We start from the raw sequence: 25,268 nt of genomic DNA on the forward strand, positions 1-25,268 counted from the left end.
TATAATTTAGATTTAAAATATCTAAATTAAATAAAACATTGTCTCTATTTTCATAACATGTTTTTGAAATAATAATAACATATTGTTATATAAATATAATTTATATTAAATACATGTTTAAAACATTATTTGTAACATATATTTATATGTATTACATAGACAAATCATATATTATATATATGTGTGTATGTATATATATATATATATATATATATATATGAGACAAAATATATAACATAAAATATATATAAATTATACAAATAATTGTCTGAAATAATAATAATATATTGTTATATAATATTTAATGTTTATTTTAATATCAAATTATATAATTTATATTAAATATGTATATTATGTAAAACATTATTTGTAACATATATTTATATGTATTACATAGACAAATCATGTATTATATATATATATATATATATATATACTCTTTAAATAAATACATATATACTGTATATGACACAAAATATATAAAATAAAATATATATCAATTATATTAATTGTCTTTATTTGCATAACATTTTTTGAAATAATATATTGTTATATAATATTTATTGTTTTAAAAATATATAATTTATATTAAATATATATTATTTGAAATAACATGTATTACATGGACAAATCATGCATTATATATATGTATATGACAAAATATATAAAATAAAATGTATAATTTATAAATAAAATATATAAACATTTGTAATTTCTGTAATTAATATTTGTGTAAGTAACATTTGTTAAAAAAATTGTTTTAAATAATAATGCAATTTATATTAAATATTTAAAATATTATTTGTAACCTATTTATGTATTATATAAACAAGTAATGCATTATATATATATATATATATATATATATATATATATATATATATATATATATATACAAACACAGAATATATAAAAGAAAATCTATGTAATTTATATATAAAATGTATAAATTAAATGATTAATTTTCATAAAATATTTTTGTATATTTAAATAAATTTAAATAAGTCTGATGTGCTGTGGCAGGACGGAGGTCTCACTTAAGGCCGCTGAAGTGGACAAACTGAACGACAGACTGGCAAACGAGCAGAAGAGAGCCAGAGAGATGCAGTGGGCCTTTGAGAAGGAGAAATGCAAGTCTGACAGGAAGGAGGAGACCGAGAAAGAGGAAGTAGAGGTAAAAACACTCTGTCAGTCACTAGGATGTTCGTATTGAACACTAAGACTTTTAATGTTTTTTTAAAGAGGTTTCTTCTGCTCACCAAGCCTGCATTTATTTGATCCAAAATACAGAAAAAACAGTAAAAATGTGAAATATTTTTACTATTTAAAATAACTGCTCTCTACGTAAATATCTGTTAAACTGTAATTTATTCCTGTGATTTCAAAGCTGGATTTTCAGCATCATTACTGCAGTCTTGAGTGTCACATGATCCTTCAGAGTACATGTTTTCAGGATTATTTGATGAATAGAAAGATCCAAAGATGAGCAATTATCTGAAATACAAAGCCTTTGTAACATTATACACTATATCATTTAAAAGCTTGGCTCGTTTTTTTTTTTATTTGGGGAAAGAAATTATAGAAATGAATACTTTTATTTAGCAAGGATTGATCAAAAGTGATGATAAAGATTTCTTTACATTTCTTTTTTAGATAAATTCATGTTCTATTTAACAAAGAAACCTGAAAAAATCCACTCAGCTGTTTTCAACATAAAATATAGCTGCTAACAGCAATTGCCGGGGTTCGAGCAAATAAGGCCTTTAAAATAAATGGCTGACACCAGAACACATCCACGATGGAGAATACACTCACAAACAAAAGCGTTCACCAAAGTATGTTTTTAAATAATCTCAAACATTAAAAGAACAGTTCATTTGACAACAGTGGTCCTAGAGGCAAAGTTGTTCAGAATGAGGAGATCTATCAGATGATATGAAGATATAGTGTATATGTGAATATATGGACGTTTTATTGTGATTTTACTTTTTTTTACAATAGAAATATCATGTTTTTGACACCTTTTTAACCGTTATTGCCCCACTTATGGTCAGATCTTTATATAACTTTGCATGCTTGTTAAGAGTCATCTGGTACATGTTTTCACCAATTTACGTGAAGTTTTAAGTTTTTGTTTTGGTTCTATAGGCTTTTGGGTTTATGTGGCCACGCTCCTTTTTAAAATGACCCCGTTACAACCAACCAAAAGACAAAATTCAACATTTTTTTGATAATTATTGATCTAGAGAGTCCAGAGAACTGCACTGCAGTGGTTTGATCGAGATTGGATGAAAAACCTCGGACTAGTTTGCAAAAGTAGGTTTTTAACATATTTGTGAATATTTATTGAACGATTTGATTGACAGCAATGGTTCTAGAGGCAAAGTTGTTCAGAATGAGGAGATCTATCAGATGGTATGACGAAATAGCGTATATGTGAATATATGGACGTTTTATTGTGATTTTTAGTTCTTTTACAGTAGAAATATCATGTTTTTGACACCTTTTTAACTGTTATAGCGCCACCTATGGTCCGATCTTCATTAAACTTTGCATGCTTGTTAAGAGTCATCTGGTACATGTTTTCACCAATTTACGTGAAGTTTTAAGTTTTTGTTTTGGTTCAGTAGGCTTTTGGGTATATGTGGCCACACCCCTTTTTAAAATGACCCCGTTACAATATTGACCTAGAGAGTCAAGAGAACCGAGATTTATCAAGACTGGGCGAAAAACCTAGGACTAGTTCGCAAAAGTAGGTTTTTAACATATTTGTGAATAATTAACGATTTGATTGACAGCAATAGTTCTTGAGGCAAAGTTGTTCAGAATGAGGAGATCTATCAGATGGTATGAAGATATAGCGTATATGTGAATATATGGACGTTTTATTGTGATTTTAGTTCTTTTACAATAGAAATATCATGTTTTTGACACCTTTTTAACTGTTATAGCGCCACCTATGGTCCGATCTTCATGAAACTTTGCATGCTTGTTAAGAGTCATCCGCTACATGTTTTCACCAATTTACGTGAAGTTTTAAGTTTTTGTTTTGGTTCTATAGGCTTTTGTGTATATGTGGCCACGCTCCTTTTTAAAATGACCCCGTTACAACCAACCAAAAGACAAAATTCAACATCTTTTTGATAATTATTGATCTAGAGAGTCCAGAGAACTGCACTGCAGTGGTTTGATCGAGATTGGATGAAAAACCTCGGACTAGTTTGCAAAAGTAGGTTTTTAACATATTTGTGAATATTTATTGAACGATTTGATTGACAGCAATGGTTCTAGAGGCAAAGTTGTTCAGAATGAGGAGATCTACCAGATGGTATGAAGATATAGCGTATATGTGAATATATGGACGTTTTATTGTGATTTTTGTTCTTTTACAGTAGAAATATCATGTTTTTGACACCTTTTTAACTGTTATAGCGCCACCTATGGTCCGATCTTCATGAAACTTTGCATGCTTGTTAAGAGTCATCTGGTACATGTTTGCTCTAATTTACGTGAAGTTTTAAGTTTTTGTTTTGGTTTTATAGGCTTTTGGGTTTATGTGGCCACGCTCCTTTTTAAAATGACCCCGTTACAACCAACCAAAAGACAAAATTCAACTTTTTTTTTTGATAATTATTGATCTAGAGAGTCCAGAGAATTGCGCTGCAGTGGTTTGATCGAGATTGGATGAAAAACCTCGGACTAGTTTGCAAAAGTAGGTTTTTAACATATTTGTGAATATTTATTGAACGATTTGATTGACAGCAATGGTTCTAGAGGCAAAGTTGTTCAGAATGAGGAGATCTATCAAGTGATATGCATATTGTGTGGATGTGTGAAACACCACGTGATTACAGAGGCAGAAAAACTTGTTAGCGCCAACTAGTGGCCGATTTCTTTAAAAATTCGAACATGCCCACCGAGTTTTGTTCCAGTTGTCCTCCGTTAACCTTGACTAATAGGTGCTTAGACTTAATTGAGATGCGCCTTGAGATGTGTCCTCATAGACCCTTATGGCACATTGGACAAAGACACTGAATACCAATTTTCAGGTCAATTGGACTAACGCTTGCGTAGTTATAGCTGTTTCTGACACTAAAGACTGCAGTAATGATGCTGAAAATTCAGCTTTGATCACAGAAATATATTTAAATGGAATGCAGTTATTTTAAATAGTAAAAATATTTAGAAATTTTACTGTTTTTGCTGTTCAAAAACTTTTGACTGGTAGTGTAAGTCATGTGTCTTTTGATTGTACACTGAAAAACATGCATCGTGCGTCTCTGCAGGACCTCAGACTGTGTCTGGAGGAGCAGCGGGGCCGTGTGAATGAGCTCTCCATCGCTCTGGAGAAAGAGAGACAGATTTCAGCTCAGCTCCGAGAGCAGGTGCGGGAGGTCAGCGTCTCCTCAGAGCTGCAGGTGTGTGTCGTCTAATGCTCTGAGTGAGAGTGTTTGTTGTGTTTGAGCAGGCGATTGAGCCGTGTTTGTGTTTGTAGGTGCAGTTAGAGGCTCAGAGAGCTCGATCGGAGGAGCTCAGCAGCGCTCTGGAGAAAGAGAAGGAGCTGAACGCACAGCTGATCCAGCGATTCCAGACCAGCTCCACGTCTGACACGCAGAACACCTTCATGCAGGCCGAGGCCACCTGCAGCCAGGTGACTCAATTACACCTGTTCACTTGCTTCAGAAACGTTCCTCAACTTACAGCAGATTGTACATCAGAAAAACTGTTTCCAGCACTGATAATAAATCAGCATATTAAAATGATTTCTGAAGGATCATGTGACACTGAAGACTGCAGTAATGATGCTGAAAATTCAGCTTTGCATCACAGGAATAAACTATATTTTAAAGTATATTAAAATAGAAAACCGCTTTTTTAAATTGCATGAACATTTCACAATATTCTTCTATATTTTGAATCAAATAAATGCAGCCTTGATGAGCAGCAATGTTTCCTTTTAAAAGCATTAAAAATCTATTTTTTAAATGAGAAAAATTCTATTTATCTTAATTGATGATGAATTTTGAAATGATTTGTCTTCATTTTTTATTATAATGCAATAATTTTCTTCGCCTTTTTTAAGCTCATGTAAACAAGGCCAAGAGTGTGAAAAATTATATAATATTATCAATAATAATATTATAATAGCATGTCCTATTTTTCACCAGTTATATAGAGAGAACTGCATGTAAATATGTATAAAATTATATTTAGTATTTAATATATTGAATATGTGTATCATTTCAAAAGCAGCAATATTTATAATATTATTTCTATTACATATTTATATTATGTTATAATATGTAATATTATAATCCTATATTATATAAATAAGTAGAATAATGTAATACAATACAAATCATATAATTAATAATTATGTTATATATTAATTAATTATATATTTCTGATATTATATATTATATGAAAAAATATAGAAATTATTATTATTATTTTTTTACTATAAATTTGTATTTATTTACTAAAAGAGTTTGTAAGCGATTTCGATCTGTCTGGGACATTTTATGTTCACGTTTTCAAAAACAAAAAACAGATTCTTATGTCTTGCTACATTCTAATTCTATTTTAAATTAAAATGTTTCTTTTCTTTTTTGTACTCTCATTTTTGTAATAATTTTCATGTAGGGCACGTTAAATTACCATTGTGCATAAAATGTGCTTATAATTAAACCTAACCTGCCTACACATTTTAAGCGAAAAATTATATTTTAAGTGTAAAGTATAAATAATATACTAAAAATAATAATATTAAAAAATAATAATAATATTTACATTGAAAATAAACTGTTAATGTTTTCAGTTTTTTTTTAAAGTTGTTATAAATATTAAGTAATAAAAAGCCCAAACATTAATTTACCGAAAGGGTTTATAAGTGATTACGATGTCTTTTTAAAAACAAATTAATATTTTAATATTAATTAATATTTTAAAAACAAAATGCATATTTGCAGTTATGTCTTGCAGCTATATTTGAAATATATGTATAAAATAAATTTTTAATTTATTACTTTTTAATTATTATTGTGTATAAAATAGCACAGGTATATTTGTAGCAATAGCCAACAATACACTGCATGGGCGAAAACGATCAAGTAAAGATCATGTTTTTATGAACGTATTTTGTAAATTTCCTACAGTAAGTATTTCGAAACGTAACTTTTGATTAGTAATATGCATTGCTAACCACTTCATTTGGACGATTTTCTCAATATTTAGATTTTTTGCCCCCTGAGTCCTATCCTACTAAATCATACATCAATGAAAAGCTTATTTATTCAGGTTCTGAATTTCCAAAAATTGATGACTGGTGATCCTTATGACTGGTTTTGTGGTCCAGGGTCACAAATGTGGTTTGAACTTGACCTGCTTACATATTTTAAGCAGAGAATTGTTGTTAGGTTTTATAAGTAAAATATGAATAATATAAAATCTTAAATTTTAAAATAAAATTGTCAATTTAATCAAAAAAGTTTTTATTTTAATATTAACCCTCTGGGCCTCTTCGGTCATTTTTGACCGAAAAATTTTATGTTTTGAATTTTTTAAAATCGTAGCTTCATCAGAATGAGATGACACTTGGTGACTTTTGTTGCATTAGCTATGTGAGTACAAAAAGAAAATCAGTGACATGATTCGGATATGTTAAAGGGTCAAAAAAAAAAATAGTCACACTTGGCTCCTTCGCGGTCAAAAATGACCGACATAGGAAATGAATGGGAAATACGAAAAAATGTGATAATTCAGATAATCTTTTGGTAATACAAGCTACAAATGAGCAACTGTGCTGAAAAGAAGTGTTCAGCAAGCAAGGACTGACACTCTAAAATAACAAAAGTACAGAACTGACACACACACACACGCACACACACGCGCGCGCACACACACACACACACACACACACACACACACACACACACACAGACACACAGAAATAAGCAGAAAAATGCAAAACCTGATATTTATCCAATCAAAAAAAATCTAAACCTTGCCAAAATGTATCTTTTAGAATGTCTGAATATATTTCTAAATGCAAAGCCTAATAAAATGAAGAAACAATAAAAAGAAAAAAAAAACAATAGGAATCCCAAAGCCCCTGTATATATGTATATAGGGAGATACAGGAGTTTACATGGCATTACACAAGTTTTTATTTTTTATGCCACTAGATGGTGCAATTTTCACTTAAAAAAATTGATTTTAAATGCTTTTACTCTATTTTAATGTGAAATGTTGTATTTATTGAAAAATAATAAATACATAATTAATTAAAAAATATAATATAAAATATAAATCTACTGGGAAAAAATTGCTCATTAAAACTGTATAAATATTGCATAGATTCATAAAAAAATGCTCAAAATTCTAAATAATAATTACAAAATATTATTGAACAAAAATATATTTAATTGATTTTCCTGAAGAAAAAAAAAAGTTACTTTTTAAGGCTTCGGTCACTTTTGACCGCGAGGGAGCCAAGTGTGACCCCTTAATGAGGAGGCCCAAACAAAGAGCCCAAACATGTATCAGTGCTCTCTGAATGAACCAGAGATGTTGATGTGTGCAGGTGGAGGCTGGCGTTCTCTCCGTGGAGTCTCTGCTGCAGACGCTGCAGACGCAGCTGGCCGACAAACAGGCGCAGGTGGTGCAGATGATGGAGCGACTGGAGAAACAGGAGCTGAATGCGGTGCAGAGCAAACGACAGTGGGACCAGGAGAAATCTGCACTCGGGCACTCCGCCGCGCAAGACCAGAATGCACTGCGGGAGGCACGCGACGGTTTGAGCACCCTGGAGAGACGGGCGTACGAGCTGCGGGTGGAGCTGGATGCGGAGAGAGACAGCATGAGGAGACTGGAGAGAGAGAGAGACAGACTGCAGGAGACGGTGAGACAGCTGGAGGACAGACTGAGAGCGCCTGAGAACAACCAGAGCGCCGGATCAGACGCCCAGCCTGAGGATCGAACCCGGGACTGGGTGTTGCAGACGGGAGACGCTCAATCCGGCACGACGTCCCTGCGTGAGGGTCAGAGCTCAGATCCGAAACACATGGACAACATCCTGAACAGACTGCAGCTGATCGCCACTAAGATCAACAACCTGACCAGCGAGAGAGATAAAGCAGCGCCGGACCGGGACAGTCTCGCATGGCTGCACACTAACGTACAGGACGTCATGTCAATGTTACAGCATATCCCATCAGCCCCCTCTGCTCTTCCGGAGGTGAGTGAGGACATTTACACAGTAAGCCTTTTTCACAAAAATCGGAAATTACGTCAGCGCAGGGTAAAGTCAGTTCCGCTACAGGTCTGCGCCTATTATATTAATATGCTCTTGTCTCAAATAATGCATTTTACCTTTTCTGTTTTGTCTGTTTTCCAATTTGTTGTTATATAATCAACAAATAAACAACATTTTTACTTGTTTGTGATTTATATGGGCACTCGGACCGCTGACTCATCAATATAATGTGCGCAACATAGCGCCAGCTATAGTTTCTGTTCTCAGTCTCCGGTATATTTAAGCATATTTTCTCAATTTACTCAGTCATTTCCCTCGAATCACTACATCATGGTAAATTATGACAGCCATTAATCGGAGTATTGTCTTGTTTAGTATTATATTATTTTATTATGTATATCCCTGGGCACATTATGCAACGTACATTTACACCGTAAAGTGAATAATGCAAAGGAGAGCAAGTAGAAAATACAATATTACTTTAATAATAATAACAACATTAATAATAGCGAAAAAAACTGACGTGAAGAGTCATAATGCACAGCCAGCACCAAACAGACAGAACGGCAAAACTCAAAACTGTACTGTATTATAAGTGCTATCATTCATAATTAAATAAACATAGTCTTAGTGATGACCAGAAGCTGACACAAAGTTTTTGAAAAAAATGTTTGCTATTTTTTAGAGTAAAACCCCGGTATATATCATAGTATCATAGTATCTATTTTGTAAAAATAGACTTAGATTCCCGAACTTACGCATGTTAAGTACGGCCGCTGCTGTCACCGGAAAAACTTTTACCCTGCAAGCGCCAATCCAGAAGACAGAAACACGGAAGTGTGAAAAAGGCTAGTTGTGACCTTTGTAAACACAGGTTTGTTTATATAAATGTGTTTGTGTGTATATAGAGCGCCGCCCTGCTGGTGGGAGGATCGTCCAGTCTGTTGAACGAACGTTTACTCAGGCAGAACGCAGAGCTCACGGGATTCGTCAGCCGACTTACGGAAGAGAAGAACGACCTGCGGAACCAGTTGCTGAAGCTGGAGGAGGAGCTGCGCAGATACAGACAGAAGAAAACCACCGTCGAGAGTGTGAGTGACGGAATCTATCAATCAAAAAGTGAATTAATAAATCAATTACAGACAAGAAAGTTTTTCCTTTCTTATACAGTGGCATGCGAAAGTTTGGGAATCCCTTGTAGAATCTGTGAAAATGTGAATAATTCTAACAAAATAAGAGAGGTCATACAAAATGCATGTTAGTTTTTATTTTGTTCTGTCCTGAGTAAGATATTTCAGCTATTATTTTGTATTGTGGACTATATGTAAACATCTTCGATGTAAAATATCTTACTCAGGAGTCAGGACAGTACTAAATAAAAAATAACATGCATTATGATCTCTCTATATCTATTTCTTTCGATCTGTCTTTTTATCTTTCTAATATGCAGGTTTTTATTATCCATTTCATTTTTTTTTTTTTTTTTCTTGTCTCTCTCTCTTTGTTAGTTTTGTAAGAAATACTGTGGAAATGGAAAAGAAATGATGTGGAAAAAGTGTATATACAGTCAAGCCCAAAATGATTCGTACCCCTTGGAAGTTACTTTTATTCAACCAGCAAGTTTTTTTTTTTTTTTTTGACTGGAAATGACACAGGCTTCTCCCAAAAGATATTAAGATGATGTACAAGAGGCATCATTGTGGAAAATATATATTTATCATCTTTTGTTTACATTTGAACAAAAAATGTTGTTTCCAAAATTATTCATACCCTTCTCAATAATCGATAGAAAAGCCTTTATTGGCTATTACAGCAATCAAACACTTCCTGTAACTGCTGAGCAGCTTTTTGCATGTCTCCACTGGTATTTTTGCCCATTCATCTTTAGCCATGAGCTCCAACTCTTTCAGGATGGAGGGTCTCCTTTCATCACCTTGATCTTTAGCTCCTCCACAGATTCTCAATTGGATTTAACAGGGTGGCCGCGGATCCTTAAAAAGTCTTAAAAAGTCTTAAATTCCGTTGTCCTAAAATAAGGCCTTGAAATGTCTTAATTTGTCTTAAATCTAAATCCAAGGGTCTTAATTTTTTAATCTTAATTTTAGAGGGAATTTCTCCATTAAAATGCAAATACACTTTGAAAAGGAAAAGTTTATCGTTTTGAGGAGAATCGCCTGCGCAGGTTCTAAATCTGTTCTGTTGCTAGACACGCGCTTGCTTGACAACGCCTCAGTGTTGCCAGATTTAGCGGGTTTCCGCCCAACTACACGCATGTGATTCGCGGATTTTCTAAGTTTAACCATCATAGAGTAAAAGTTTATAATTACCACGTTTTGTCTTGCCACTTTACCAATTCAAACTATTTAAAAAGGGAACACGCACGCTGATTTTTTTTATCAGAGAGAGAGAGAGAGAGAGAGAGGCGCGATTCACACAGATTGATTCCTCTTGAACGGAAACGTACATACAAAGTCCTGTCTAAATACCCGTTTTGGTATTCAGGTAAACACAGTGGGTTATGTCTTCAGTGAACCGAAACAGCTGAGAAAGAGATGCGTGCCAGTATTCGGTTCGTGCATTTGGCCTTAAAGAGACAGCGTCCTATAAATACCTGCAGTGAGAAGCACTAGTTATTTTTCAATTAATTATTAAATATCCGCACCTGAATTCTAGGGTTATTGATTTTATTAGTAATTTTATGTTGTATTCATTTACACTTGTCATTTGTGTAATTGTTCTTGTTTTGTTACTGGCTTTATTAGTTCAGCTAGTAGTTTTTGCTGTGGATTAGAAGTATTTAAAGTAAGCATTCAGTAATTAGGAAAAAACTATTTTTTTTAATTTTTTTTTTTTATCCGTTCTTCTTCTGGAATAGTGTTTTCTGTTGAATATTCCCAAGAACAATCAGTTAAATAAAATAATAATTTAAAATATCCTCATAGTTTTGTGCTTGACTTTTGCGGGACTTTCAATTTGGTCTTAAATTTTGTTTGAAAATGGTATTAAAAAGTCTTAAAATGTCTTCAATTTAACTTGGTCAAACCTGTAGACACCCTGTTTAAGTCAGGACTCTGGCTGGGCCACTGCAAAACATTAATGTTTTTTGTCTGCTAACCATTTCTTCACCACTTTTGCTGTGTGTTTTGGGTCGTTGTCGTGCTGAAATGTCCACTGGTGCCCAAGGCCAAGTTTCTCTGCAGACTGCCTGATGTTGTTGTTGAGAATTTTGATGTATTGCTCATTTTTCATGGTGCAGTTTACTGAGATTAGGTTCCCTGGTCCAGCGGCTGAAAAACACCCCCAAAACATTAGGTTCCCAGCACCATGTTTGACAGTGGGGATGGTGTTCTTAGGGTTGAAGGCTTCTCCTTTTTTACGCCAAATGAAGGCTACATCATTGTGGCCAAACAATTCAATTTTTGTTTCATCTGACTATAAAACAGAAGACTAGAAGTTTTATTCTTTGTCCAGGTGAGCATTTGCAAAGGCCAAGTGGGCTTTTGTGTGCCTTATCTGGAGAAGTGGTGTCCTCCTTGGCCTCCTCTGAGATTTTTCACAGTGCGGAAAATTTTGTAGTTTTTAATAATACTGTGCACTGTAGCCGCTGGAACTTCAAAGTATTTAGATATGGTCTTATAGCCCTTTCCTGACTTGTGAGCAGCCACAATACGCAGCAGCAGATCCTCAGTGAGCTCCTTTGTCTTAGCCATGACTGTCCACAAACCAACAGCAGAGAGCTTCTGTTTTTCACCTGTTGAGTTGATTAAAACAGCTGTTCCCAATGAATCAGGGAAATTAGGATGCTTTAGAACAGCTGGGACTATTTGGAATGGTATAGAACTTTGGATTTTCCCACAGACTGTGACAGTTTGCAAAGGGTATGAATAATTTTGGACAAATGTAAATAAAAGCTGAGTAACATTCTTTTCCACAATGATGCCTCTTGTACATCGTCTTAATATCTTCTGGGAGAAGCCTGTGTCATTTCCAGCTTGCTGGTTGAATAAATGTAACTTCAAGTCAGAATTTGCCAGGGGTGTGAATAATTTCGGACTTGACTATATGTGACCCTGGAGCACAAAACCAGTCTTAAGTCGCTGGGGTATATTTGTAGCAATAGCCAAAAATACATTGTATGGGTCAAAATTTTTGATTTTTCTTTTATGCCAAAAATCATTAAGAAATTAAGTAAAGTTCATGTTCCATGAAGTTTTTTTGTAAAATTCCTACTGTAAACATATCAAAATGTAATTTTTTATTTGTAATATGCATTGTTAAGAACTTAATTTGGACAACTTTAAAGGTGATTTTCTCAGTCTTTTTGATTTTTTTGCATCCTCAGATTTCTGATTTTCAAATAGATGTATCTCAGTCAAATATTGTCCTATCCTAACAAACCATACATCAATAGAAAGCTTATTTATTGAGCTTTCATATGATGTATAAATCTCAGTTTTGTCAAATTTAACCTTATGACTGGTTTTGTGGTCCAGGGTCACATATGTATATGTGAAGTTGTTCTCGTGGTTAAATGTAGTTGTTCTCTGTGTCAGGGGTCGAGCCGGAGCGGCGTGGAGCGTCAGGAGCTGGTGTTGTTTTCCAGCGAGCGTGAGTCTTGGGCTCAGGAGAGGAATCGTTTGGAGAAGTGTCTCCGTCAGGCCGAGGCTGAACTGAATCGTCTGAGAGGAGAGATTCGCTCCGAATCGCTGCGGGATCTGACCGGAGCAGACCTGGACAACGTGGCCCTCAGGGTGAGCAAGTGTTCACAACAACAACTCATTGTTTACAGCAGACGAATCACATACTTACCGCCCGTCTGTCTGTCTCCACAGAGGATGTATGGCAAATACCTGCGTGCAGAGAGCTTCCGGAAGGCCCTGATCTATCAGAAGAAGTACCTTCTGCTGCTGCTGGGAGGATTTCAGGAGTGTGAGGAGGCCACGTTGTCTCTGATCGCCCGCATGGGTGGCCATCCCGCTCACACCTGTCTGGAGACTGTAGGCCATCACCGCAGAGGATTCACACGCTTCAGATCAGCCGTGCGCGTCTCCATCGCCCTCTCCAGGTACAGACACGCCACTGCGGCCTTCACATCACATACCACATATCATTTGTGATAAATATTATTTTAATTTTAAGATTTTAATTCTATTGTATTGACTTTAAAGCGTAAAATTTTTTTTGTGTTTTGTTTTATTTTTTAATTTTTAAATTATTTATTTTAATTTGTATGATAATTTTTTTTAGTGTTTTATTTTGATTGTTATTACTTATAAATTGTTTAATTTCATTTGCCTGATTAATTTTTTTTTGCCTGTTTATTTTTTTAATAATGTTAAATTTTTGTGATTAATTTTTTTATTTTTAATGTTTTCATTGTTTTAGAATGAAAATTGTTTATTAGATTTTTTTATTATTGTGTAATTTAATTTTATTGTTTTGTTTTGATTCATTTAAAAAAAATATTTTAATTTTAAATTTCTGGGATTTAAGTAATTTTTAGAGTTTTGTTTTATTTTTAATTTAAAAATTATTTATTTTAAATTGTATGATACATTTTTTAGTGTTTTATTTTGATTGTTATTACTTATAAATTGTTTAATTTCATTTGCCTGATTAATTTTTTTTTGCTTGTTTATTTTTTTAATAATGTTAAATTTTTGTGATTATTTTTTTTATTTTTAATGTTTTCATTGTTTTAGAATTAAAATTGTTTATTAGATTTTTTTATTATTGTGTAATTTAATTTTATTGTTTTGTTTTGATTCATTTAAAAAAAATATTTTAATTTTAAATTTCTGGGATTTAAGTAATTTTTAGAGTTTTGTTTTATTTTTAATTTAAAAACTATTTATTTTAAATTGTATGATACATTTTTTAGTGTTTTATTTTGATTGTTATTACTTATAAATTGTTTATTTTCATTTGCCTGATTAATTTATTTTTGCTTGTTTTATTTTTTTTAATAATTTTACATTTTTGTGATTTAATTGTTTAATTTTTAATGTTTTCATTGTTTTAGAATGAAAATTGTTTATTAGAATTTTTTATTATTGTGTAATTTAATTTTAGTGTTTTGATTTATTTAAAAAAAATATTTTAATTTTACATTTCTGGGATTTAAGTAATTTTTAAGGTTTAGTTTTTTCAGTTTTATTTTTAAATTATTAAAATGATATATTATATTATTATATTTTATTTATTTTTTTTATTTTAAATCATTTATTTTAATTTCACATTTTTATGATTTTGTGTTTAGTAAGCTATTAGTGAGAGGTTTGGTCTTTAAATTTTTGGTCTTGTTTAAAAATGGTTTCTAGTTTAAAAACTGATCATAAAATCTAGTGGACACTGTTTGAATAGTAATGCTGGATAAACACTGTCCTGCAGGATGAGGTTTCTGGTGAAGCGATGGCAGAGAGCAGCTGGAGGAAATGCAACGTCTCCGATGGTCAGCAGAAACGGCCTCGCTCCGATCACAGGTGACAATCTCACATTACAGACAAATACTGTCCAAACAATTGAGGTTTGTGAACAAGAAACATGTCTTAATATTATAATACTGCTTCATATTTTTTGTGGAAACAAAATGCTTTTTATTTTCCAGGACTCACAGATGATTAGAAAGTTCAAAAGAACAGCATTTATTTGAAACAGAAAGCTTTTGTTAATTTTTACTGTCACTTCTGATCAATTGAATGCATCCCTGATGAATAGAAGCATTAATTTCTTGTGTTAAACACTGATTGAAGGGTCTGATGTGAGGAACGAGTCGTCGTATCTTCAGCCCGGCGGTGTGGAGGTGTTCAGAGAGAGACGAGCGACCAGCCGCGGCCGTACGGGACGAGACTCTCCTCGCTCCGCCGCATCGCTGCAGCACAGGTACAAACACACAAACCTCAATCAGCACAAAACAATCTTCATTGCTGTCAAGCTCAAACACTCATTCCCCTTCTGATTTGAAAAGCACATGTATTTATAATATATAAACATTGGCATAAAAAATATTAGCCATCAAGAGATAATTTAGAGTCGTTTCTGTTTGATGTGTTTGAAAAGCATTGAACACACATTTAAAAGAAAAGTAGCTTTAGAAAACATATTTTAATTCAGAATTGAAAGAATGAGGAAATGTTTTTTTAAATGAAATTAAATATCAAATGATTCTCTCAGTATAAAACTACAGTCACTGTTTGATAAGTCCTTGAATCACTCATTCAACTGATTTGTTCAAATGTCTGATTCATTCAAAAAACAAACCAGGTGACTGCCTTTATGAATGAGTCCCTGAATCATTGACTCACTCGATTCATTCAAACAGTTCATTCGGAAACGAATCAAGTGACTGCCTTTATGAATGAGTCACTGAATCATTGACTCACTTGATTCATTCAAACAGTTCATTCGGAAACGAATCAAGTGACTGCCTTTATGAATGAGTCACTGAATCATTGACTCACTTGATTCATTCAAACAGTTCATTCGGAAACGAATCAAGTGACTGCCTTTATGAATGAGTCACTGAATCATTGACTCACTTGATTCATTCAAACAGTTCATTCGGAAACGAATCAAGTGACTGCCTTTATGAATGAGTCACTGAATCATTGACTCACTTGATTCATTCAAACAGTTCATTCGGAAACGAGTCAAGTGACTGCCTTTATGAATGAGTCACTGAATCATTGACTCACTCGATTCATTCAAACAGTTCATTCGGAAACGAGTCAAGTGACTGCCTTTATGAATGAGTCCCTGAATCATTGACTCACTCGATTCATTCAAACAGTTCATTCGGAAACGAATCAAGTGACTGCCTTTATGAATGAGTCCCTGAATCATTGACTCACTCGATTCATTCAAACAGTTCATTCGGAAACGAATCAAGTGATTGCCTTTATGAATGAGTCAATGAATCATTGACTCACTCGATTCATTCAAACAGTTCATTCGGAAACGAATCAAGTGACTGCCTTTATGAATGAGTCCCTGAATCATTGACTCACTCGATTCATTCAAACAGTTCATTCGGAAACAAACCAAGTGACTGCTTTTATGAATGAGTCCCTGAATCATTGACTCACTCGATTCATTCAAACAGTTCATTCGGAAACAAACCAAGTGACTGTCTTTATGAATGAGTCCCTGAATCATTGACTCACTCGATTCATTCAAACAGTTAATTCGGAAACAAACCAAGTGACTGCCTTTATGAATGAGTCCCTGAATCATTGACTCACTCGATTCATTCAAACAGTTCATTCGGAAACGAATCAAGTGACTGCCTTTATGAATGAGTCCCTGAATCATTGACTCACTCGATTCATTCAAACAGTTCATTCGGAAACAAACCAAGTGACTGCCTTTATTAATGAGCCCCTGAATCATTGACTCACTCGATTCATTCAAACAGTTCATTCGGAAACAAACCAAGTGACTGCTTTTATGAATGAGTCCCTGAATCATTGACTCACTCGATTCATTCAAACAGTTCATTCGGAAATAAACCAAGTGACTGCCTTTATGAATGTGTCACTGAATCATTGACTCACTTGATTCATTCAAACAGTTCATTCGGAAACAAACCAAGTGACTGCCTTTATGAATGAGTCCCTGAATCATTGACTCACTCGATTCATTCAAACAGTTCATTCGGAAACAAACCAAGTGACTGCCTTTATTAATGAGCCCCTGAATCATTGACTCACTCGATTCATTCAAACAGTTCATTCGGAAACAAACCAAGTGACTGCTTTTATGAATGAGTCCCTGAATCATTGACTCACTCGATTCATTCAAACAGTTCATTCGGAAACAAACCAAGTGACTGCTTTTATGAATGAGTCCCTGAATCATTGACTCACTCGATTCATTCAAACAGTTCATTCGGAAACAAACCAAGTGACTGCTTTTATGAATGAGTCCCTGAATCATTGACTCACTCGATTCATTCAAACAGTTCATTCGGAAACAAACCAAGTGACTGCTTTTATGAATGAGTCCCTGAATCATTGACTCACTCGATTCATTCAAACAGTTCATTCGGAAACAAACCAAGTGACTGCTTTTATGAATGAGTCCCTGAATCATTGACTCACTCGATTCATTCAAACAGTTCATTCGGAAACTAATCAAGTGACTGCCTTTATGAATGAGTCCCTGAATCATTGACTCACCCGATTCATTCAAACAGCTGGTTAATTCAGAAACCAAACAAGTGACTCAATGAATTAGTTACTAAATCATTGGCTAACTGGATTTGTTCAAACAGCTGATTCATTCAGAATTAAATCTGGTGACATGATTGACTCACTAAATCATTGACTTGATTCATTTAAATGGCTCACTTGATTCATTCAAACAGTTCGTTCATTAAGAAACGATTCAATTGACCGTCTTTGTAAATGAGTCACTGAATCATTGGCTCACTTGATTCATTCAGAAACAAAGCAGGTGACCATCTTTATAAATGAGTCACTGAATCATTGGCTCACTTGATTCATTCAGAAACAAAGCAGGTGACCATCTTTATAAATGAGTTACTGAATCATCGATGTACTTGATTCATTCAACAATAAATTCATTTAGAAACGAATAAGTGACTGTCTTTATGACTGCGTCACTGAATCATTGACTCACTTGATTCATTCAAATGGCTTATTCATTCAGTAACCAATGCAAGTGTCATCTTTATGACTGAGACACTGAATCAGTGACTCATTTGATTCGTTCAGATAGCTTATATATGTAGAAATGCAGCAAATGACCATCTTTATGAATGAGTCACTGAATCATTGACTCACTTGATTCATTCATATGGCTTATTCATTCAGTAACGAATGCAAGTGTCATCTTTATGAATGAGTCACTGAATCATTGACTCATTTGATTCATTCAGATAGCTTATTTATTCAGAAATGCAGAAATGAAAAAAGTGACTCTTTATGACCGAGACACTGAATCATTGTCTCACTCTATCAAACAGCTGATTTATTCAGACACAAAACAAATGACCATCTTTATGAATGAGTGACTGAATCATTGACTAACCGGATTTGTTCAAACATCTAGGAAATAAAGCAAGTGCCTGTTTTTATGAATGAGTCACTGAATCATTGACTCACTTGATTCATTCAAACAGCTGATTCATTCAGAAACTAAACAAGTGACCATCTCTACGACTCATTCAAATGGTTTATTCATTCAGAAATTAAGCAAGTAATCATCTTTACAAATGAGACACTGAATCATTGAATCACTTGATTTGTTCAAACAGCTGGTTCATTCAGAAATAAATCTGGGGACATTGACTCACTGAATCATTGACTCACTTGATTTATTCAGTAATGAAAGCAAGTGACTGTTGTTACGACTGAGACATTGGCTCACTTGATTCATTAAAAATAGCTTATTTATTCAGAAATGCAGCAAGTGACCATCTTTATGACTGAGACACTGAATCAGTGACTCATTTGATTCATTCAGATTGCTTATTTTACAGAAATGCAGCAAGAGACCATCTTTATGAATGAGTCACTGAATCATTGACTCACTTGATTCATTCAGATGGCTTATTCATTCAGTAATGAACGCAAGTGACCGTCTTTATGACTGAGAAACTGTATCATTGGCTTACTCGATTCATTCAAACAGTTCATTTATTCAGAAACGAATCAAGTGACTGTCTTTATGAATGAGTCACTGAATCATTGACTGACTTGATTCATTCATATGGCTTATTCATTCAGTAACCAATGCAAGTGTCATCTTTATGACTGAGACACTGAATCAGTGACTCACTTGATTTATTCAAACAGTTTATTCAGAAATTATTCAAGTGACTGTCTTTATGAATGAGTCACTGAATCATTGACTCACTTGATTCATTCATATGGCTTATTCATTCAATAATGAACACAAGTGACTGTCTTTATGACTGAGACACTGAATCATTGTCTCATTTGATTCATTCAGATGGCTTATTCATTCAGTAATGAACGCAAGTGACCGTCTTTATGACTGAGAAACTGAATCAGTGACTCATTTGATTCATTCAGATAGTTTATTTTACAAAAATGCAGCAAGTGACCATCTTTATGACTGAGACACTGAATCATTGACTCACTTGATTCATTCAGATGGCTTATTCATTCAGTAATGAACGCAAGTGTCATCTTTATGACTGAGAAACTGAATCATTAGCTTACTCAATTCATTCAAACAGTTCATTTATTCAGAAACGAATCAAGTGACCGTCTTTATGAATGAGTCACTGAATCATTGACTCACTTGATTCATTCAAACAGTTCATTCAGAAATTATTCAAGTGACTGTCTTTATGAATGAGACACTGAATCATTGACTCACTCGATTCATTCAGATGGCTTATTCATTGCTTATTTGTTGATGGCTTATTTTTATTTTTTCTGAGTTTTCAAGAATACTAAATTGAATTTTTTTTACATGGTTTAATAATTTTTTGTTATTAAAATTGAAAAAATGAAATTCCTGTTTCGAAGTTTACAGATAGATGGCTAATAGGTTGTTTTCACATGACGTCACTGCTGTGGCGCGAAATGCAGCTGGAGGGCAGGAAGGAATTTTACTCCATAGGAATCAATAGCAGAAACTTAAAATACCTCTGTTTTGCGTAGTTTATAGGCGCTCATCATCGGTCAAACCGAGAAACCACACAGAGTTTATATCATTGCATGAAAGTCTGCGGTTGGTAACGGGGAACGGCAAGAAATTGACTGAAAATCGCAGAAAAAAGTGGCTTGGAAACCTCCGTCTGCGGCCAGGAGGAGATAACTCTTATGTGTGCAAATGGTTAAGAAAAGACAATAATATGTTAAGATATTAATGAAGAAATGTATAAATAGATACAGTGTGAGACATGTGAGTTAATGCTAAACGACACGTGTACACGATGTATATTTGTAGTTTCGAGAGCTTAATGGATATTGCAATAAATTGAAGTGAGGGACAACTTTTTAGTGACTATATGAAAGCGATATTTGCTCGCTTTCTGCGCTATAATCAGTTGAGAATTTAAATCAAAGTTTCGCTTTACGTGCCTGACTAAAAAAGCGGAACTGACGAGACTGAAGAAAGTCTGTATTGGTCTGGACGCTATCACAACACAAGAGAAAGGTGCAGAAAATCACAACATGTGTTGGATGTGACCGTTATGTCATGAAGACGATTTTTCTTTAAACAAATTGAAATAGTTGCCTAACATCGAGGCTGTAAATATAAGCGAAGTAAGCCTGATTGCAAACAATTTCGAAAGTGATTCCCACATTTATATGAAGGATGCCGGATATATGTCACTCCTGAAACTGCAGGGCTTTTGGCTGTTGTTCCTGTTAGCAGCACGGAAACCCAGCAAATATTTCTTCCATAGTCACTTTAATTTATGACCATTTCAAAAGGTTCCGTTGTAATCAACCGCAAATATAAAGTCTTATTTACACCGTGTCTATGTGTGGTATTTAGCGAATTCTCACTGTCTCACCTTGTAACTATTTATATATTTGTTTGTATTTTAATATTATTACAGCTTTTATTAACCATTTGCACACACAAGCGTTATCCGACTCTCCTCCTGACCGCAGACGCAGGTTTACAAGCCACTTTTATCTGCGTTTTTCAGTCAATTTCTTGAGTTTTCCTCCATATGAACAGTATATGAAGAGCTCTTTTCCAAAACGCGATAAACGCCAAATTTAAAAAAAAAAGAGTTAATTATGCCATTTTGCAGTGTACTGAACCTATTCACGACTCCATGAATATTTCATGCCAAATCGCTGTATTTCCGTGTTTAAAATGTACTGCAAGATGCAGTTTCTTTCCAAAACGCTATAAGCGCCGAACCTGTTTTTAATCTTAATGCGATATATCCTCTCGACCAATCAGAATTCGGCGAGCGTTCGACGCAATCTAACATGGCGGCGCCCTGAAGCGAGAGATGTTTGTGTTCAGTCTTCGAAATGAGAGCTTTAAACTCGATTAACAATTTTGATGGCCTGGATGAGGCAGTGAGACCTGTACCTGTTGTTAGAAAACGCAGACTAGACAAAGAAAATCACAAGAAAAACAACAAAAAAGAAGGTTCGTCACTGTTTACTAGTGCGTTTTGGTTTTAAAACGGCGTTTTAAAATGAAAAGAATCCTCGTCTACATTAGCGAGTGGCGTGTATAGGTAGATTCCCTATTGTTTTGATAAAGGACGTGCTTGAAGTGGTCGAAGGGGGAATCTACTTATACATATCTATGGCTAAAGCAGCGAGCATGATGTGATTGTTTACATGGTCGTCAAGGATACGCAGAGAGAATGTGGACAGCCACGCCATCGTTTTCAAAAGTCTCCAAAAGTTTTGGTCCATTTACAATGAAACGCAACCCTGGAGTTTTCAGACTAAAACACACAAACTAATGCTGTCACCAGACGATCTGATAATACATTTAGACGGTTTTAAGAAAGACCAAACAAGGTTTACAAGGATAGGGCCATAATTCTCCTGGACATAACGCAAGTGGAAAGGCAGCCTCTGAAAGTCTAAACAAACGAAAAGACTGACATTAAAAATAAAGATTTATATTAATTTATAGTATGAGTCCCTTATGCCATATGTTGCATGTTCTCTTGTTTTTAAGACATAAACGAGCAATGTTTTGGAAAAAAAGAATGGATTTGTAGCGTTTTGAAAAAAATAAATATAAACTTTGAATGTATGATCGACAATATTGTTGTTTCATTTAACAATCATTGTTTAACATGTTCAGAATGAGCCAACAGACCATTTTAACAGGATAAATTGAATATTAACAAAATATATGGGTCTAGGAAAAAAATGTCATTTTTTCTGAAAACTATTAAAATGGATTTATAGCGTTTTGGAAAAGAGCTCCTCATATAGCCTATTCATACACGATAAGAAATGAAATTTCTAGGTTTGACCGATTTCCATAAACAACTCAAAACATAGGTATTTCGAGTTTCTGCTAGTGATTCCTATGGAGAAAAATAACTTACTGCCCTCCAGCTGCATTTGGCGCCTCATCAGAACCATGTGACTGAAAGCAGCCTATTCGTATGCCATTGAGATGTTCAGTGTTCATGTAAACTGTATAATAAACACTTTTTTCGAGTCTCTTCATTAGTTTTGTTTTTCCTGTAAATGGTTCAATAAATACCGTACCGTGAAGTTTTGATACCGTTACATCCCTAGTGTTTGGTCATTTGAGTGGTGCTGATGTTTGTGGCTGCTGTTTGCTGTAGGTTTCACGCGATGGCCAGTGATGCCGGAGGTCTACCGTGTTCACACCTGCAGAACTACGACCCCGACCGCGCTCTCACCGACTACATCTCGCGTCTGGAGGCCCTGCAGAGACGACTGGGGAGCGTGCAGTCAGGTAAACACACCAGCTTCATTGGGTTTCTTAGTCTTAATATCTGTGATATCATTTAGAAATGTGACCCTGGACCACAAAACCAGTCATAAGGTTAAATTTGACAAAACTGAGATATATACATCATATGAAAGCTCAATAAATAAGCTTTCTATTGACGTATGGTTTGTTAGGATAGGACAATATTTGGCTGAGATACATCTATTTGAAAATCTGGAATCTGAGGATGCAAAAAAATCAAAATACTGAGAAAATCACCTTTAAAGTTGTCCAAATTAAGTTCTTAACAATGCATATTACTAATCAAAAATTACATTTTGATATATTTACAGTAGGAATTTTACAAAAAATCTTCATGGAACATGATCTTTACTTCATTTCCTAATGATTTTTGACATAAAAGAAAAATCAATAATTTTGACCCATGCAATGTATTTTTGGCTATTGCTACAAACATATCCCAGCGACTTAAGACTGGTTTTGTGCTCCAGGGTCACATATAACAAAGGGCCAGTCTAATAAGAAATGGACTGCCCTGCACACTGTGAATTTGATGCTGAGTGAAGCTTTTCCCCCGCAGGCTCCTCTTCGTACGCTCAAATGCACTTTGGAGTCAGAAGATGAAGGTGTTGACGTCCGGCGAATCTGGCTTGAAGAAACTCAGTTGCCTTCTCTTGTGCTGAGCTGCTGTGCTTTTGTATTCTGACTATGAACGTGTACAATTCTGTGGGACCAAAACCACGTTTGACTGTTTTGTTTTGTGTTTGTGTGGAACATCTTATAATCAAGCTTTCGTTGAAACGGCTTCGACGTCTGTACATTAGTTCTGCCTTTCTTTGTTGTTAATGGAAAACAATCACATTGTTACTGTATATTTGCGGAATGCTAATTTAAGTTGATTAATTTAAGACGCGTGGAGAGGGTTTGGACCGGGACGGCTGCTATCGGACTCTGGATAACACGAGCGCTGCGGCGAGCGACGCGTCACCCGTTGCGAACGCTAACCCGAGGCCCGACGAGCCTGGTCCCGTGGTGCGGCTCTGTGTTAGCAGATACTCTACACTGTGTTTTATTCGCTCGCTCCCATGAAAAGACCACAGAGGACATTTGTAGAAGACATATTTTTGTAAAGGTAGGAGCTTCGGATTTTATGGGTATTTTGTCAAAACTGAAATAAAGATTAATATAATATTTGAAAACTGCTTTCGCCTCGGGTCTCTATCTGTGTATCCTTCCTCCTTTTGTATGAGTATGAGATATGTGACCCTGGACCACAAAACCAGTCATAAGGTTAAATTTTACAAAGCTGAGATATATACATCATATGAAAGCTCAATGAATAAGCTTTCTATTGATGAAAATCTGCAATCTGAGGGTGCAAAAAATTAAAATACTGAGAAAAACACCTTTAAAGTTGTCCAAATTAAGCTCTTAACAATGCATATTACTAATCAAAAATTACATTCTGATAGGTTTACGGTAGGAATTTTACAAAAAATCTTCATGGAACATGATCTTTACTCAATTTCCTAATGATTTTTGACATAAAAGAAAAATCAATAATTTTGACCCATACAATGTATTTTTGGCTATTGCTACAAATATACCCCAGCGACTTAAGACTGGTTTTGTGCTCCAGGGTCACATATAATCGTTTATGCTAGACTACGGACTAAAAATGGTTTAGTATTCTGTAAACTGTTTATATTTTCAATACTTTTTTTGTTAGAAGTTGCTTAATTTACTGGGTTCATCAACAATTCAAAAATGTGTATCAATCGTTATTTAAAAAAAGAACGATGGACAGAAAACGGTTTTATTTCTACAGGAACTATGTACAGTGTCCTCCACTAATATTGGCACCCTTGGTAAATATGAGCAAAGGTGGATGTGGAAATAAATATGCATAATTTATCCTTTTGATCTTTCTTACAAAAAATTCACAAAGTTCTAACCTGTCATTGAAATGAACCTGTCAAATCATTATGAAATAAATGTTTTTCTCTAGTTCACGTTGGCCACAATTATTGGCACCCGATTATTGCAATATCCTTTTCCCAAGATAACAGCTCTGTGTTTTCTCCAACAATGTCTAATGAGTTTGGAGAACACCTGACCAGAGATCAGAGGCCATTCCTTCAAACTGAATCTCTCTCTTCCCAGCTTTATGCTGGTGCTTCTTCTCTTCAGTTTCTACACAGGGTTCAGGGAACTGGGACGGACACAATTTTGTGTTGATTTTGATGTTTGTTTTGGATCATTGTCCCGCTGGAAGATGCAACCATGGCCCATTATACGATTCTCAACAGAGGCAGTCAGATTTAGATTTTTTATCTGCTGGTATTTGATAGAATCACAATCACAACATTAAAGACCCAGCAGTATTTTTAACCATGAGCATGGGGTACCTTTTTACCCCTGTCTGCACCAAAACCATGGAGGGTTAGCGGCCAAAAAGCTAATTTTTAGTTTCATCTGACCATAGAAACCAGTCCTGTTTGAAGCTCCAATAGCATCTGACAATTGCTGGAGTTTGTTTTTGGGTGATGTAGGGGCTGTTTGATCATTTTATTTTAGGCTTTCTGACCCCAAGACTCAA

General features: G+C 34.6%; 1 protein-coding gene across 1 annotated transcript in view; it reads left to right on the forward strand.

Moving 5' to 3' along the window:
* Positions 1-23,871, forward strand: part of LOC141289451 (A-kinase anchor protein 9-like) — a 25,046-nt gene extending 1,175 nt beyond the window's left edge. The window contains exons 3-13 of the mRNA XM_073821545.1: positions 1,024-1,174; positions 4,287-4,418; positions 4,496-4,651; positions 7,583-8,236; positions 9,163-9,345; positions 12,808-13,005; positions 13,087-13,319; positions 14,645-14,736; positions 15,007-15,136; positions 22,539-22,672; positions 23,250-23,871. Coding sequence (XP_073677646.1) covers positions 1,024-1,174; positions 4,287-4,418; positions 4,496-4,651; positions 7,583-8,236; positions 9,163-9,345; positions 12,808-13,005; positions 13,087-13,319; positions 14,645-14,736; positions 15,007-15,136; positions 22,539-22,672; positions 23,250-23,293 — 2,107 coding nt within the window. The 3' untranslated portion in view covers positions 23,294-23,871. The remainder of the gene's footprint in view (positions 1-1,023; positions 1,175-4,286; positions 4,419-4,495; positions 4,652-7,582; positions 8,237-9,162; positions 9,346-12,807; positions 13,006-13,086; positions 13,320-14,644; positions 14,737-15,006; positions 15,137-22,538; positions 22,673-23,249) is intronic.
* Positions 23,872-25,268: the final 1,397 nt, after the last annotated feature.

This window comes from Garra rufa, chromosome 17, assembly GCF_049309525.1.
Source record: "Garra rufa chromosome 17, GarRuf1.0, whole genome shotgun sequence".
Lineage (NCBI taxonomy): Eukaryota > Metazoa > Chordata > Actinopteri > Cypriniformes > Cyprinidae > Garra > Garra rufa.